The sequence below is a fragment of the Hippopotamus amphibius genome, chromosome 4, assembly GCF_030028045.1.
Source record: "Hippopotamus amphibius kiboko isolate mHipAmp2 chromosome 4, mHipAmp2.hap2, whole genome shotgun sequence".
In the NCBI taxonomy this organism is placed as follows: domain Eukaryota; kingdom Metazoa; phylum Chordata; class Mammalia; order Artiodactyla; family Hippopotamidae; genus Hippopotamus; species Hippopotamus amphibius.
This window is the reverse complement of record NC_080189.1, coordinates 188011511-188028984: the sequence shown is the minus strand read 5'-3', so window position 1 is coordinate 188028984 and position 17474 is coordinate 188011511. Positions and strand designations below refer to the sequence as shown.

General features: G+C 47.9%; 2 gene segments (V, D, J or C); both read left to right on the top strand.

Annotated features, from left to right (window-relative positions):
• The first annotated feature begins 10931 nt into the window (after positions 1-10931).
• On the top strand, positions 10932-11526 carry LOC130851319 (immunoglobulin heavy variable 4-59-like). The segment is given in 2 exon segments: positions 10932-11004; positions 11089-11526. Coding segments are annotated over 2 exon segments (447 nt in total).
• A 5478-nt stretch (positions 11527-17004) lies between these two features.
• Positions 17005-17474, top strand: LOC130852019 (immunoglobulin heavy variable 4-38-2-like). The segment is given in 2 exon segments: positions 17005-17077; positions 17161-17474. Coding segments are annotated over 2 exon segments (360 nt in total).

Genomic DNA, 17474 nt, shown 5'->3' with positions numbered 1-17474 from the left:
GATTCTGTGACTAATTTTGTTGTTTGAATTTTTCAGCTGTTTTGTGTATTGAAACCTCTTTCACATATTCTTTGGAAAGCTGCCCATGCTTTCCTTCTATTTTATGCCGATTCTTTACTTTCTCACGCTACAGGTGAACCCTTAACATAAGCTGCTCCATCCAGAGCAGCACAGATTTTAGAACATACATTCAGTTTCCTTTCTTACTGACCGTGGAATGTCCTAGAGCTACAGAAGGGGACTATCTAGCTAAGAGAAAACTCATCTAGCTTTCTTAAGAATTCCAGGAACTGGGCTTCAGGAGGTGGGGAAGATTTATCCTGGGGTAGAAGATTAATTGTGCCTAAAACCAACAAGGTGACCCTGAGCAGACCATCTCAGGATCAGTCTCACGAGGATTATTGGAGCTGACTGTGCTGTTCTACACCTACCCCCACTACCAGCCTTTTGACCCCTTCCACACACCTTTAAAAGTTTTGCCCCCAAATCAGCAATTTGGAATGTTGTGGCAACAGTGAAGGCTTTTCAGCTCTTCTGAACAGCCCATAAGAAATGGAGAATCAGTTGCAGAGTTATTAAATGTTATACAATTGTCAAAAGTGTTAGCAGTTGTTGAAACACCAGGTGATTGCAGTCCTAAGATGATGGAAGCTAAAGGAAATCAGCTTGCTGAAGCTGCCACCAAGCAAGCAGTTCTAAATACTCATTTTTTCCAGCCTGAGACTGTCCCCTGCCCTCTGTTAACCCTGGTGGCACAGTGAAGGGTTTCCTTCTACAGGCTCAAGACATTGCCACTAAAGAAGAGTAACATTTATGGCAATAAAAACAAGAGTAGTTAGCGCCATCATATAAACATGGTTTGGACCTAGTGAGAAACCTATAGCAGCTGCTGGAGCCCAATGGCCATTGCTCCAGGATATGCATTCTTCAAACCGCTGGGCACCTGAGGAAATGATTCTATGCAGAAAACTACAGTTGGAAACTCTCTTCTACAGTGTCTTCCCATGGATATTGTCGCCGTAACATATATGATCCAAACGTCATCCTGGAAAGCCACGTCTTGGGTCATATGGCCACCCTCCCCTTCCTAAGGGACTCTTTAAGGTGTGGCAATTGGGATTTATCCAAATGCCACCACCTCACAGAAATACATGCATTTTGGTAATGATCTGCATGTTTTCACGCTAGGTTGAATCTTTTCCCTGAAGAAGAGCATGCCTTTAACGGCACGTAAATTGTTATTAGAAAAGATACTTGCTCTTTGAGGATTTCCTTCTGAATCACACAGTGACTAGGGTACTGATTTTACTGGATGAATAAATATACTTTGACATTGGACCAATAATGCAGCACTTAAACTGCACTTTTCATCCCCAGTTTTCAGGATAGGTAGAAAGGACTAATGGAACTATCACAAGTCCATTGTTCTTTTAAGGAACCTCCATATTGTTCTCAGACATGGATGGACCTAGAGATTGTCATACACAGTGAAGCAAGCCAGAAAGAGAAACACAAATATCGTATAATACCGCTCGCATATGGAATTTAGAAAAACGGTGCAGATGAACTTATTTGGAAAGCACAGACATAGAGAACAAACTTATGGTTATGAAGCAGGGACAGGAGGGTGAAAAGAGTTGGGAGATTGAGATTGACATATATAGACTACTAAATATTAAATAAATAAGTTGTGAGAACCTGCTGTACAGCACAGAGAACTCTGCTCAATGCTCTGTGGTGAACTAAATAGCAAAGAAATCTAAAAAACAGTGGATATATGTATACATATAACTGATTCAGTTTGCTGCACAGCAGAAACTCACACAACATTATAAAGCAACTACACTCCAGTTTAAAAAACAAATTGCAGTGGCAAACTTCTAGAAGCAATTTCTCCTCACATGGACAAAAGCTTTTCTGCTACAGCATCTCAAACTGAGATATGCACCTTTTGGTAAACATTAGCTCTTTCCTTTTGTTTGTTTGTTTGTTTTAATAATTTATTTGCTGGCTGCATTGGGTCTTCCTTGCTGCACACGGACTTTCTCTCGTTGTGCCAATCGGGGGTTAACCTTCATTGTGGTGCATGGGCTCCTCATTTTGATGGCTTCTCTTGCTGGGGAGCACAGGCTCTGGGCATGTGGCCTTCAGTGGTTGTGGCACTTGGGCTCAATAGTTGCTGCTCATGGGCTCTAGAGCACAGGCTCAATAATTGTGGTGCACAGGGTTAGTTGCTCTGTGGCCTGTGGGATATTCCTGGAGCAGGCATAGAACCCATGTTCCCTGCATTGGCAGGTGGATTCTTAACCACTGCACCATCTAGAAAGTCGAGCTGCCTCTTTTTGAAACAATAACAGGATAGCCTATGTAATTCGATGAGGAAATACATGATCCAGACATATTCCAAGGAACGTATGAAATTATTGCCAGGGGCCTGATTGAATCACCCAAGCAAAATAAAACTGAGTAGTAACTCCTTTCACAGTGAGCTTCTGGGAGGCGAAGACATAAAGAACCATGGATTACAGCCTGCAGATTCTGTTTATTGGAAAGGATATAGAATGAAAGGTTCAGTGCAGCCACCTTGGAGAGGACCTTATCAGCTATTATCAACCAATCACGTGATGCCAAAGTAGAAGGCAGGGACCCATGCAACCACAGCTCATGTTTTACAAGGTGCCTCCACCAGAATAGATCCCCTATTTCTGACACCCAGCTTCAACGATCTGAGATCAATGGCACCAACCCAAGATGAGAAGAAGACAGCAGTAGTAGACAGCTCACCCAAGAGTCCTCACCAGGCCTGTGAGACGCACCCTACTCATCTAGAGGTACGATGACCAAAGCTCTGTCTCTCTATCAAAATTTAAAGTTACTATTTTACTTCCAGCTATGCCTTTGCCCCAGTGTTCAGGATGGACAGTAAAATCTGCAATAAAGTTGTCACAGAGCATAGCCACTGGCAGCAATATAACTGAGTTTCGGATTTGTCCTCAAATTCCTCAGTCAATACAAAACCAACATAAGCCCCTCATACTGTTGTGCATCTGTGTTAGTAGCTCTGGAGAAGCTGAGACCTGCCTCGTAAAACTATCTCAGAAAACAATCTGGTTCCAAATCATAAGAAAACTGGACCTTTAAATGCCCTGTTTTGTTTGCTCCCTTCAGAAATAGACAGAAGTTTTCACTTTGCTTTACAGAAGATTAGTATTTTTATACCATGTATTATCCCTCTTTTCCTAACTATCAGGCTACTCATGACATGAACCCCTGCTTGCTTTAGTTCTACTGCCAAAAGGACAGGTGCCATGTTTGTGTGACCATTTAATGCAGGTGAGAATATGTACAGCCTAGGGAATGCTTCCTGTCAATATATACCTCTGTGCTCATCCACTGCACTCAATTAATTATTCCCTCAATGAGGATAACTAGATAAGTCTATTCAAATATATATATATATATATGAAAGGAAAAAATAGGTAGACCTAATACTGAGAGACATGATGGATCAGGGGCAGGCAGTCACCGACCTGGCTTCAAGGGACTTGTATTTTGACCATCAATGCTTACTGAAAGATTTATGATCAAAAGGGGGGACTCATAAAGGAGAATTTTACATATTGAGATATCAGGAAGACATTCTGGCTTACATGTGAATTCACTTGAATATTTTTGCTAACTGAAATAGCCGGTTTGTGGCCTATCAAACATACATTGTTCATCTGCTTTAATTAATAAAGAAAGTGGCACATTGACCAGAAGTAAAGACTGTCCCCATAAAAAATAAACATAAAATGCCCCACTTTCTGGGACAACAGTGCTGCTAGTCCTTTGATGGTAAAACTCCCTTCTCAGTGCCAAAGCCACAATAAATTGCTGTCCACATGTTGGTCTGCTTTTTTTAAAACCTTGAAGAATGTATCCCTGGCTTCTTTAATGTTCTTTGTTCTGACAGGACATAAAACTGCTGGAAATCAGGCTGCTACAGAGCGGTTCCTCAGAGTAATCCAGGAAGCTGGTTTCTGGCCTAAAAAACAGCCTGGCTCAAATTAAACGTTTTCTGTGTATATTATTGATGATGTATTGATTAATTATGTTGACAAAGGGGACAAACCATGAAACCTAACTCTGCCATCTGACAAAGGGGAGCCTCACGCTGCCACAGGGAAACCTAGGAGAATAAACAGGTCTCAGAATTTTAATGCCGAAGAAGGTCGCCTCCCCCTGCCATGCACAGCAACCCAGGAGGTTCAGCAGGACTCTGAGAGTTAATTCCTGAGCTGCACATCACACTCCTGCCACAAATGCATTGACAAATACAGACCCCGGTGGGGCAGGAGCTACAGGAAAGTGTGTAAAGAAGGAAAGGTGGGTTCCAGGTGTGTGATGGACTGAGATGCTTGTGGGAAACCTGAGGTTTGCATCCTCTCCAACCACCAACGCACAGGATGGAGGGAGCCTTAGGAACTCATGCAACAGCAATGGTGTAACAAAGTAACCAGCTCTCAGGGGTGGTGAAAACCACGTCTCAGGAAAGGTAGAGGGAAGGAAAGCAGGAGCTGTGCTGGGCTCAGCCCTGAGGAAGCAAGACCCAGGGACCGAGAGGATGGGGAGCTGGGCTGAGATGAGGGAGGGGCAGGAGGTGGGGCTTTGAAACATGGAAACTGTGGGCTCAGAGAGGTGGGGCTCTCTTGGACCTGTTCCAACCCTTCTTGTAGACACAGTGCTTTCCCATCCTAAAGCTTTCAAACCACGTAAATTCAAAACTAGACAACCCCAGGGAACCTGGAATGACCAGGGTTAGTGTGGCTACAGCCTCTCCAGATTTACAGGGACAGAGCTCCTCTGTGCAAGTTCCTCCTCAAGCTCCAGGGTAAAATCCACGCTTGAGCTGTGGGAGCTCACAGCTCTCTCCTCAGACTGGGCCGAGGTCTCTGGGGAAGACAGGGCTGTGGTCCACAAGAAGATGGGGCTGTTTGGTCTTCTCCTCTGCCTGGTGACAGCTCCCTCCCCAAGGTGAGGGTCTCAGATGTCAGACACAGGTCTATGGGGATGATTGTGACTACAGGTGACTGAAAGGGACTGATTCTCATTGTCCCAGGTGTCCTGTCCCAGGAAAGCTTTAGGGCTTTCGCCGAGGACTGAAGAATCGCTGGCAGATCCTGTCCCTCACCTGTGCTGTCTCTACTCCATCACCAGTGGGTATGATTGGACCTGGCTCTTTCAGCACCCACAGAATGTGCTGCTGTGGAAGAGGAAATACGTGATGATGGGGACATTTACAACAGCCCATCCCTCAAGATCTACACCCCCATCTCCAGACACATGTTGAAGAAGCAGTTCTCCCTGTAGCTGAGCTCTGGACCACGGAGGACTGGACCGTGTATTCCTATGCAGTGAACACAGTGAGGGGAAGTCCGTGTGAGCCCTAACACACACACACCTCCTGCAGGGAGACAGAAGGGGATGCAGGGGGCACTCAAAACCCACAATGTGTGTTTCAGCTCCAGAAGCAGGTGCAGGTGGTAGTTAAGGCTGGCTTCCTGTCAGGGTCTGGAGTTTCCTCTCCAGAGAGCAGTTTTCCCTGGAGAACGTCTCTGGACCTGTAGTTCTGTGCTTTCACATTCAGTTTAATTCAGTCTCTGAATTAGAAAAGCTGTTCAAAATACAGATACTTTTCTTATGCGCTAAAGGCATGGAGTCACTTAAATTTAAATGTTCATGTTGCCTTGTCTAATTCCTTTCAAAATGGAGCAGTTTTATAAGTATCACAGGGGATTTATTAAGAGGTGAACATAGTCTTCCTTCCTCACTGTGAAATCCCTGCCCGGCCCTACGGATACACCAGCTGCAGCTGCCGGGATGCTGGCTCTTGGCTTCTCTGCTAACCTCTCACTTGAGAAACGTAAGTGACCTGAGCCACACCACTGGGTCCTCGTGGGTCACTGGGAAGGATGCCAGGTAGAGGGGACTTGGGTGGGGGTTTCTACATAGGCCTCTAGCTTCCAGGTCCAATAAATCCCTATAAGCTTAGTTAATGCCTGCATCCTGGTCTACTGGGCACTTTACTTTATGTCAGATATTCATCATTGAAGCTATTGCCAACAGACACATAGGTGGATGGTAGGGAAAGGTTATAGTCAGGTGGATGAAAATACGCATTTTCAGAATATGCAGGAAACAAATCTGTGCTCCTTTCTTCACCACAGCCTCTTAGGTGAGCACCAGAATGCAGGAAAATCACACCTGTTCTCACTCCAGAATGACTCCTGCAGCCTCACCAGGCAGCCCCCTCTGTGCAGGAACCCCTGCAGGGGCGGCCAGGTCCAGTGTGGAGAAGCCCCGGCCTGGACAGGAGGGCTCCCTGTGCCCTGATGTGAGCTCCCCAGCACCTCGCGACCAAGTCCAGGCTGCGGTCTAGCTTCACTTCTGCAACATGCAGGTAAACTGACACCTACATCACCTACTTGGTGTGCATATTTAGGAACAAAATAATAAAACAGACACTGAGTCCTGGGGCCCAGGGTAGGGCATCCCAAATGTTCTTCCATGGAGGACTCTTTGCTCTGAATTAAAGTGACTTAAGAAAGAGCCAAGGCACAGGGACACTCTGACCTTCCCCCCTGTCTCCCTGGAGCAAGAAATAATCTCTCAGATGAAAGGTGTTCTCCGTGCATCTAGAGGAGGAAGTGAAACTGTCCTTCACCCCATGTCCTCTTCGGGCCTTTTCTCTGTGGAAAAACTTTAGTGAAAGAATAAGTGTAATCAGAGAAGTGAGAAAATGCAGAATGAAAGGAAAACTGTCCAACAAGACTAAATAATAATGGTTTCGTCATTAAGCAAATCAAGGAGCTTTCCTTCCTTCTCCAGGGCTACAGACAATATTCTTGTCCACATCCTACGAGCTGTCTTATAGCCACTGAAACTCCCTCCGAGAGGAAGAAGCTACCTATGTGATGACCAGATTGTAGCCATGACACAAGCTGCCACAATCCCAAGAACTGTCCTCAAGGAAATGGGGACAAACCAACCCTGGAACTGAAGATTAAATGTACCTAAAACAGTCAAGATGACGCTGGTCAGACCAGAGCAGGACCAATTTCAGGATGACTGTCAAAGCTGACTGTGCCGTGTCTGCACGTAGCCCCTCTTTCAGTCTTTAAAGCCCTTGCCCACGGTTTATAAGCAGGAGGGGAGTGTCCTATGGACAGAAGCCCGTCCCCCTCCCAGCTGCAGGCATCCAAAATAAAGCAAGCTTTCCTTTCCACCAACTTTGCCTCTTGCTTGGGTTTCGAGCATCCAACAGCTGGACCCACTTTCTGTTACAGAAGGACACTCTCATCACCAGATGTGAGGAATTTGGGCCTGGAAGCCTCTGTGAACAAACCTTGCTCCTTCTTTAATGCCCTGCCCCACCCCCACCCTCTACTTAGGTCCTTCCCTAATTGAGCGCCCAAAGCATACATTTCTTCCTCCTATGAATTCCTCACAAATATGGGATCTTTGTCTAAAAATATAAAAGCTGCCTGCTTTGCTCACTCTGGGTGCATTTCCATGACACGTCCATGCCCATGGTCAAACTTTATTTCTTTTCTGCTGTTAATCTGTCTTTGTCAGTTTTACCATCAGTCCAGCCCCGAGAACTTAAGAGGGGTATAGGAGGCGATTTCCCTCCTGACAATCCCAAGCTGTCTTCCCTTCAGCCTCACTCTTAGCAGCCTCCGTGCTCATGGCCACTTTCACATTCCTGACCTCATCTTGTCATCATCTTAGCAGACATCTTCTGGCATGTCTACTTTGCAATTCCATCACACCTTTGTGTGTTTCTTCCAAACCTCTGTGGCATTTCAGTGTCCACATTCTGGACACACACAGGCTATAAGTCATTCACCTCTGAAAGGACATCTTGCATGTTTCCAAATTTCAGAAAATATGAATAAAGCTAAGTAAACATCATGTGCAGCTATGTACCTGGTCATAAATTTTATTTTCTTTCAGATACGTATGAAAGAGCACTATTGTGGAAACATAAGATAAGGCTATGCTTCCTTTCGTAAGAAGCCACCAAAGTTTCCCCCAAGGGGCCCCCGTTTTGCATCCCCCCCAGCAGTGAACGGACTCCCTGCTGCTCCACCTCCTCCCAGGGTTTCAGGTCCTCAGTGTCCTGATTTGGGCCACTCTAGTGAGTCTGCAGGATCTGCCCTTATATTTATTTCTATTTCCCTGCGACATATGTCCTCCCACAGCCTTATTTGCAACCTGTGTGTCCTTTTGGTGAGGTGTGTGTTAGAGATTTTCGCCCATTTTTTACCAGTCTTGTTTGTTTCTTGGTGTTGAGATGAAGACTTCCTGGTATATTTTAGATAACAGTCAGATACACCAGGTATGTATTTTGCAAATATTTTCTTCCAATCTGTGGCTTGTCTGAATAAATTTCAAATATGCACGGTATAATTTTCATGCTTCACAACTGTTAGTTGTTTCAACCACAGTAAAAAGTTAGTTAGGTGAACGTTCACTGCCTAAACCATGGGGAAGTGTATGTGTGAACATGTGACAGTAGATTCAAAGACGTCTTTCGGACACGAGGGTGGAGTGGGGTAAGTGGACGGGGGATTGCTTCAGAGATGCTCTTCTGGAAAAGCAGAAAAGTCCCAACACACCCCGCCTCCTGTCTCACTGGTGAGAATTCTGCTGCACGTCCACAGAGACCCCGATCCTGGGTGAGAGGGTGAGAGCTCATCCGTTTGCATCCCCATGTTCTAACCCTGACTTTACCTGCGGTGGACCTGAGGCTGTGGGTGGTGGTCACTTGAATGATTCCATGGTTGTAGCCATGGCTGGAAACAACAGCAATGCTTTTTGTAAAATAATTATTAGTAGTATAATTTATGTTGTTCCAGAGCAGAGATAGCCAATTATTTTGAGTAACACACTTCCATAACCTGACTCAGAACTGCTAAATTTTAGACACCACGTTGTGTCCTCATAAGGGAGTTTCATCTGCATCCCTCTTGTTTCAACCTGGATTCCCAGTGCAGCTGCAGGATGAACTGTGAGCATAACGAATCCCTGTACCTCCAGTAAAATTCTAGACAACTCATCTCACATCAGCTGTGGGCACCGCTGCTTTCCAAGTACAGTTCCTGCTTCTTCTTTCCTCAATGATTCCTACAAAGACGCTCAATATCCTTGAACACCTGCCTTTACAGCTCCTCACGTCCACACCCCGTTCTGAGCTTAGGCTCTGCAGCATCCCAAGGGGAAATACAGAGGCAGTCAGAGGGTTCTGTCCACGTGGTCCCCATGAAGCCCATCACCATCTCTCCTCCTCCCCACATCAGCCTGGTCAGGCCTTCTTGGTGAGACCATCACTGGTAACATCGACAGAAATATGGCGTAAATCTCAGCACTTCTTTTCAACATCACCCATTGGTCACCTGTAGAGGATATTCTCTCCAGCATTACATAATATTCTGCTCGCCAGGTACGATTGTGTTCAATTATCTCCCCGAAGGGCAAAATACGGTTTTTACATGCTGGTGACCTCACACATTTCTCCTGGGGTAAATAGATCCTAACAGCCCACCCCACCCACTGAAACATAATGACACCTGTTACATTTCCATCCATGTGACCATGAACTTGTAAGGGTCTCCTCCAGCCCACCAGCTCATGAAGGCCAGGTCAGGTGCTCAGGCATCTGTTCCAATGCAGGCCCTGATTCCACCTGCAGAATAATGGGCTCACCAGGTTCTAGGTGTCGGATGCCAGCCCTTCCCCTCCCCCGTCCCACAGCATCTCAGCTAACTTTTCAGGTCCAGATCAGAGGGTCCAGGCTTGTCCTGTGACACTGCTTCATCCTATTCTAGTTAGCTCTCCTATTACCTACATTCAGGCAGGCAGGTTGTTTATTATTTAATTTACTCTAGTGATATTATTGAAATGATAGAAGAAATATGGGGCTCAGTTCATGAAATAGTATCGAGGAAAGGGCATCTCACAGACAGCAGGTTCTACATCACTCTGTGTACAGGTGAGATCGCTGGCCTGAGGGAGCATTTACCTTCCGCAGACTCACAGGTGTGACATCTCAGGGCAGAAGTGGAGCCAGTGTCACATGTACAAGGATGTCAGTCAGAGATAAGGACTCACCTTGGACTTTCTGGACCCAGGAGAGATGACACCATGGATGACACTGATGACAGCATCCCACACCCCTGGCAAATCCACTGTACAGTTCAGACACGCTGTGACTGTCTGATGCCCAACACACACCCTTGCAGACTGAGATGCAGATGCCGCATCCTCAGTGCCCACAGGGAGACGGGATGGAGCTGTGCTCTGCTCTCCACATCTACGGACTCATATCACCTCAAGTCCCATCCCAGGACTCAGGGACCCAGGACTCGGGAAAGCTACTCTCAGGTGGAGTTTTCAGGGGAAACTCCTTCCTGAGGTGGGAGATTTCCTCTGACCATGACGCCCTCACCCTCTGCAAGCCATTCACTCTGAAGGTTCACTTCCAAGCATCATGCCTGTTGTCTCACCCAGGGTGGTGGGGACTATGTGAGCTGAGCTCACATGTCACTATCAGTGACACAGAGAGTAAGAAATAATCACTTCCAGGAGGAGTGAGTCTGTACTGTGCCCACAGCTGGTTTCCTGACCAGCGCTTCAGCATCACTTCACTCCTGGACAAAGAGTCTCCAGGGCATGTGGGGGGACCAGGTGGGGCCGAGTTCTCTGAGGGCACAGTCAGCACCCCCCTCACAGGGGCAACTCCAGACACAGGGACCTCCCTTCACTACTTTCTGCTTTTTATACAAAGGTCCCTCCCATATGCAAATCTCCCCTTACGCCACAAGGTAAAAACAAAGCACCAGTTCCCATAAATGCAGGCTTCTCCTCCAGCTTGAGGAGATTTTCTGGGAGGTGTAAATCTCATCTGCAAGAAGATGAATCCACTGTGGTTCTTCCTCTTTCTGCTGTCAGCTCCCAGAGGTGAGTGTCTCGGGGATTCAGACAGGAACACACGGGGAAGCTGCCTCTGAGCCCAGCAGTCACCGTGCTTCTCTCTGTCCACAGGTGTCCTGTCCCAGGTGCAGCTGCAGGAGTCGGAGCCCAGCCTGGTGAAGCCCTCGCAAACCCTCTCCCTCACCTGCACGTTCTCCGGATTCTCAATAACCAGCTATGGTGTAAACTGGGTCCGCCAGGCTCCAGGAAAGGGGCTGGAGTGCCTTGGTGCAGGTTATAGCGGAAGCGCATATTATAACCCAGCCCTGAAGTCCCGGCTCAGCATCACCAGCGACACCTCCAAGAGCCAAGTCTCCATGTCACTGAGCAGCGTGACCCCCGAGGACACGGCCGTCTATTACTGTGCAAAATGCACAGTGATGGGAAGTCCGTGTGAGGCTCTGACACAAACCTCCCTGCACGGGGCCCATCCCCACCAGGGGCCGCTCAGGACCCACCGAGTACAAAGCTGAGCCCAGGAGCAGGTGCAGTGTGGTGGCTGGAGAGATACTTGTCAGACCGTGGGCTTCCTCTTCCTGCCCAGGAGCTCCACCAGAGACCCTCTTCTCTGTCCTAATGTCTCATTGTTGTGGTTTATCTCATGCTCAGAAAAGTGTATGTGAGAATATATAGTTTCTTCTTAAGTTTTTTGTTGAAGTAGCATTGATTTTTTACACACACACACAGTGCTCAGCAGTTAACATTGATTTTTCTCCTTTATTTTCTTCTGCTCAAAGGATCTCAGCCCAACACGGAGGTGACCCTCTTTTCCTCAGTACATCTGAATCTCCAAGGTGCTCAATGCACTGAAAAGGCCCAAGAGATCTTCCAACGTTATTTTCTTAGTTTCGTTTTTCTACCTCTGGAAGGAAGGGACACACCCTGCTCAACCCAGTCACGATGCACAGACCATTGAGCTCTGCGGCATGCAGTGTGGTCGATGCTACTGCCAGGTTCCCCAGTACTGCCCATGGCAGGGTCCTTGGTGTTCAGAGTTCATATCTGCAAATTCACCTACTTGTAGCTTCTATCAGCACCCAAAATAAATATTCAACTTTTGTCATCATTCATGGACATTCACAATGTGCCCAGTTCCTTGACTCACGCAGCACAGACAGACACACACACACACACACACACACACACACACACGTCCCCATCTGATGTCAGTGAAGGTGATACTCTCTTTCTTTGTTTCAACTCCTGTCATGAAAATGAGCACATTCCTGGCCCAGTTTAGTGCCGAGATTTTCACATTTCTGCGGTTTTGGGCAATTGTTGAACGTAACCCCAGGCACAGTGCTGAAGAAGAGTCTAGTGTTCCCACACACAAATGGCAATGAGTGGACTTAGGAGAAAATATATGTGCCAGGTCAGCTGCATTCAGACATGAGTTATATGGCCTTGGGCTGTGAGATTGATATTCGTGTTTCCAAGAAAAATCTCATGCAGAACATGAAGACAAAACTCACTGTTGCATATTGGAGGCAGCCTTGGAACCTTGGCTTAATTCCACATAGAGCCGGGCAAGTGGAGACTTGTGGCCAAGACGAGGGTGGGGTGGAGCAGATGGAAAATTACTAACAGAGGAAATAAAGGCTACGTGGATTCTGGTTCCATGGACCCTAAAGGATTCTTGCTAAAGGGAGACCAGGGTGATGAGATGTTATGTGGATGAGAGGAGGTTTCGTGGATTTGAAAAAATATTGAGGGTGAGCAGATCTCAAGGGCTGGGGATTCTCATTTTGCTGACTTAGCAGGTTCTTGATAAAACCTGGAGATGCAAATACAAACACAGAAACCCACAGGTGATGCCACGTTGAGCAGAGAATTTCAAGGAACCGACTGGCTAAGATATGTTCAATGATATTTGTCACAGTTAAGAAGAGTAATATTGAACATGCAAGGAAACCAGGGATGCACTCACACGTGCGCACACACACACGTGACCACCTGAGGCCTCAGTGAGAAGAGGCCCATCTGCAAGCAAAGGAGAAAGTCCTGAGGAGAACCGCAACCTCCTGACACCTTGATCTTGGACGTCTTGCCTCCTGGTCAGAGTGAAATACATTTCTGTTCTTTAATCCCCCCAGTCTGTTATCCTGTAATGTCCACACCAGCCAACTAACACACACATGATATAGACGGGGAAACACGTATATGGAAATGTAAGCAAGATGCTGGGAAGGAAAATCATCCATCCTGCAGGGGCGACTTGATGGTCATCCCCCGACAGACATACAGGCGCCTCCTGTAACAGGCTTCAGAATGCATAATAGGGTGTGGAATGATTGCTGGACAAATTGATGTCTGAATTATATTGGTTTGACTATAAGTTGGAAATGAGTAATATAAAAATGGATTAAAATTAACGTGCAATGTTTCTTACAAAACACAGCTCAAATTTTCAAGACAGGATGTGTTAAAGTATATCCAGAATTCATCAGGGGATTGCAAAGTAAAGCGTTGTGGACATAGGATGTGAGGTGAAGAATTAAGATACATAACAACAAAATAGTAGAACGCGTGCTATTGAACTGTGTTCACTGCATTTGTAATAAAGATACCAACATGGTGTGAAGAAGCGTGTAAAGATGGTTGTTTGACTAAAGAGAAGAGCACAGCCCTTGTTGCCCAAGCACCTCAGAGTTAGAGCAGATACAGAGCAGGTGTGCAGGGAGCAAGACAGAGGCCCGAGGAGGCTGGGAGGGACAAGAGAGGGAGGGTGAGAGATGCCCAGCTCTGGGCTTCAGTATCACATGTGTCCTCAGAAACTTTTCACAGGAAACCCTGGGAGGGAACAGGAGTCCTGCTGTGCTGACGGTCACACCCCTGCTCTCTGCCTCTCCTTTGTCCACACGCTCCTGCTCTGGAAGGAGAGGCCCTATGCTCAGTGAACAGAGGCAGTGTCCACCCTGGATCTCAGGCAGCACCCTCCTGCAGAGCCCCAGAGAGGGACCAGCCATGAGCATCTTTATACAGAAACATGCCCCCACCTGCTCATCACACCCTGGGCTCAAGGGGAGACACAGCACCTGTGCTACTCAGAGTCAGGGTTCTCATCTTCACCAACATAATTCTCTGCAAGTCATAGATGTAATCCATAAGCACATGAAAACCTTCTGACCATTCCTCCTCTTAATTCCTTCTCCCTGCTGTGAGCATCTCCTGGCTCTGAGAAAGGTGGAATTACGAGGTGATGGCTGTGAAGTGGGTGTCTCATGGTTTCTCTTTCCCCAGGTGTCCTGTCCCAGGTGCTGGTGAAGGTGTCAGGCTCAGACTGTGGAAGACCCTCTCCCTCCCCTGCTCAGTCTCTGATCCTCCATCACAGACAGTGCTGACTGCTGAGACTGGATCCCTCAGCCCCAGGGACAGGGCTGGAGGGACTAGGGGCTTTGGTTCTGGGAAGCACAGAGTGCAACCTGTCTCTCCAAAAGGCCTCTGCACCTCCAGAGACACATCACAGATTCAGGGGTCCCTGCAGCTCCGCCCAGTGAGGACCCAGGACACAGCCCTGCTTTCCTGCCCCAGGAGGACAGGCAGAGGTCAGGGTGCATCCAGACCCCCCCTCCCTGCAGGGGCTGCTCCCGCCACCAGGGGGCGCGCAGGTCAGCAGGCAACCAGAGGACCAGTTTCAGGGCAGGTGCAGGGGATGTCCCGGGGGGGCGGGGTTCGTCTCAGAAGCTGGGGTCTCCCCACGGGACCCTTGCCTCCCCCACAGGCTCCAACCGTCGTGATTCCAGTGAGCGTCCCTGTCTCTGAACGTGGCACGTTGTTTCGTGGAGTCTGGCGTGTCTGTGCTTCCCCATCTCTCTTAGGACAGGCTGCACAGAAAGATTTCTTCCATGGCCTTTATCTGAAGTTCAGGTCACTATGTATTGCTGTTCGTTTCCAAGGCTTTAACTGTTTAACGACTTAAATAATTCTTCTTGCTCGCCTTTGTTTCAAAACCCTTTGCATGTAACCCCTAGCAACTCCCGCACTCTGTAATCCCCTGAAATCTATGGAAACTGAGTAGCCAAGCAATTAATCCCAACTGCAGCCATGAGTCTTAACCTATATAAGGAGAGAATTTACCTGGAACGGGGCCCAGAATGTTGGAGACTTAGCTCGTCTGGATCCGCCGGCTCAATAAACCTGAGTTCTCCAGCCCTCCGAGTGTGGTGCTTGCTTTCTCGTGGGATCGATTCCTGCAACAATTCCCCCTGGGGAATAATGGGCTCACCTGGTTCTAGGTGCTGGATGCCAGCCCTTGCCCTCCCCCGTCCCACAGCATCTCGGCTCACTGTTCAGGTGCAGACCAGAGGGTCCAGGCTTGTCCTGTGACTCTTGCTCTTCCTGCTCTAGCTGACTCTCCTATTATCTACCCTCGGGCAGGCAGGTTATTTACTGACTTTCTGTGCTGATATCATTGAAAAGATAACAGCAATAAGGTGCTCAGGACTCTGATTGTGACACGTATGGAGGAAAGCATTTGTCACGGACAGCAGGTTCCACATCAGTCAGTGTACAGGTGAGATCACTGAGCCGAGGAAGAGCTGAGCTGCCCCAGACCCACAGGTGTGACTTCTCACGGCAGGAGTGCAGCCAGTGTTACATGTCCAAGGGTGTCAGTCAGAGATGGGTTCTCACCTTGGACTTTCTGGTCCCAGGAGAGATGACACCACGGATGATACTGATGACAGCATCCCACACCCCTGGCAAGCCCACTGTACAGTTCAGACACGCTGTGACTGTCTGATCTCCAACTCACATCCTTGCAGACTCAGATGCAGATGCTGAGGTGGCATCCTCAGTGCCCCCAGGGAGACGGGATGGAGCTGTGCTCTGCTCTCCAGCTCTATGGACTCATATCACCTCAGGCCCTGTCCCAAGACTCAGGGACCCAGGACTCGGGAAAGCTGCTCTCAGGTGGAGTTTTCAGGAGAACCTCCTTCCTGAGGTGAGAGATTTCCTCTGACCATGACGCCCTCACCCTCTGCAAGTCATTCACTCTGAAGGTTCACTTCCAAGCATCATGCCTGTTGTCTCACCCAGGGTGGTGGGGACTATGTGAGCTGAGCTCCCATGTCACTGTCAGTGACACAGAGAGTAAGAAATAATCACTTCCAGGAGGAGTGAGTCTGTACACCGTGACCAGGTCACCTATCCAGCATATGAGAAGGCTGAGGAGGTTCCAGGAGTGTTTGTTTTTAGTCTTTGGTAGCGTTGGGTTTCCTCAATGTCCACCCACAAGAGGAGTGTCCTGAGGTTCCCGGTGTTCTTCCAGAAACTTAGGTGCACACAGGAAAAACACAAGACAGGCTACTGGCCAAGTCAGCAGTGCTGCGAAGATGTCCACCTCAGCAGAAATGACCACCTTGTCCACAAGACTAACTGTATGTTTAATTGTTAGTTAAAAATCCACCTCCAGAGCAGCTTGTGATAATATTTAAGGTGTTTCAGGTGAAGAAATGCTCACCTACATTAAGTGAGACACTCAATATGTAGTGAATTAAACATTCAATTTTTCCCAACTAATGATTACATAGAGGTTTCATCTCCAATATTTGCATATCAAGGAAGTAAACATTAGTGAACACAGGAAGCAAAAAATAAGAGTTTGCGTCTAATTGTGCGACCCTGAGTGTGTGGTGGGTATTTGATGTGAAGATATAAACCTCCATGGGATTAAAGTCTATTCCCAAAATCTACAATTGAAGTTGGACAAGAGCTGGTTTCCTGACCAACCCTTCAGCATCACTTCATTCCTGGACAAAGAGGCCCCCGGGCATGGGGAGGGCACCAGGTGGGGCTGAGTTCTCTGAGGGCACAGTCAGAACACCCCTCACAGGGGGAGCCTCAGACACAGGGACCTTCCTTCACTACTTTCTGCTTTTTATACAAAGGTCCCTCCCATATGCAAATCTCCCCTTACGCCACAAGGTAAAAACAAAGCACCAGTTCCCATAAATGCAGGCTTCTCCTCCAGCTTGAGGAGATTTTCTGGGAGGCGTGAATCTCATCTGTAAGAAGATGAATCCACTGTGGTTCTTCCTCTTTCTGCTGTCAGCTCCCAGAGGTGAGTGTCTCGGGGATTCAGACAGGAACACACGGGAAGCTGCCTCTGAGCCCAGGAGTCACCGTGCTTCTCTCTGTCCACAGGTGTCCTGTCCCAGGTGCAGCTGCAGGTGTCGGGGCCCAGCCTGGTGAAGCCCTCGCAGACCCTCTCCCTCACCTGCACGGTCTCCGGATTCTCAATAACCAGCTATGCTGTAGGCTGGGTCCGCCAGGCTCCAGGAAAGGAGCTGGAGTGCCTTGGTGCAGGTTATAGTGGAAGCGCATATTATAACCCAGCCCTGAAGTCCCGGCTCAGCATCACCAGCGACACCTCCAAGAGCCAAGTCTCCATGTCACTGAGCAGCGTGACCCCCGAGGACACGGCCGTCTATTACTGTGCGAAAGGCACAGTGATGTGA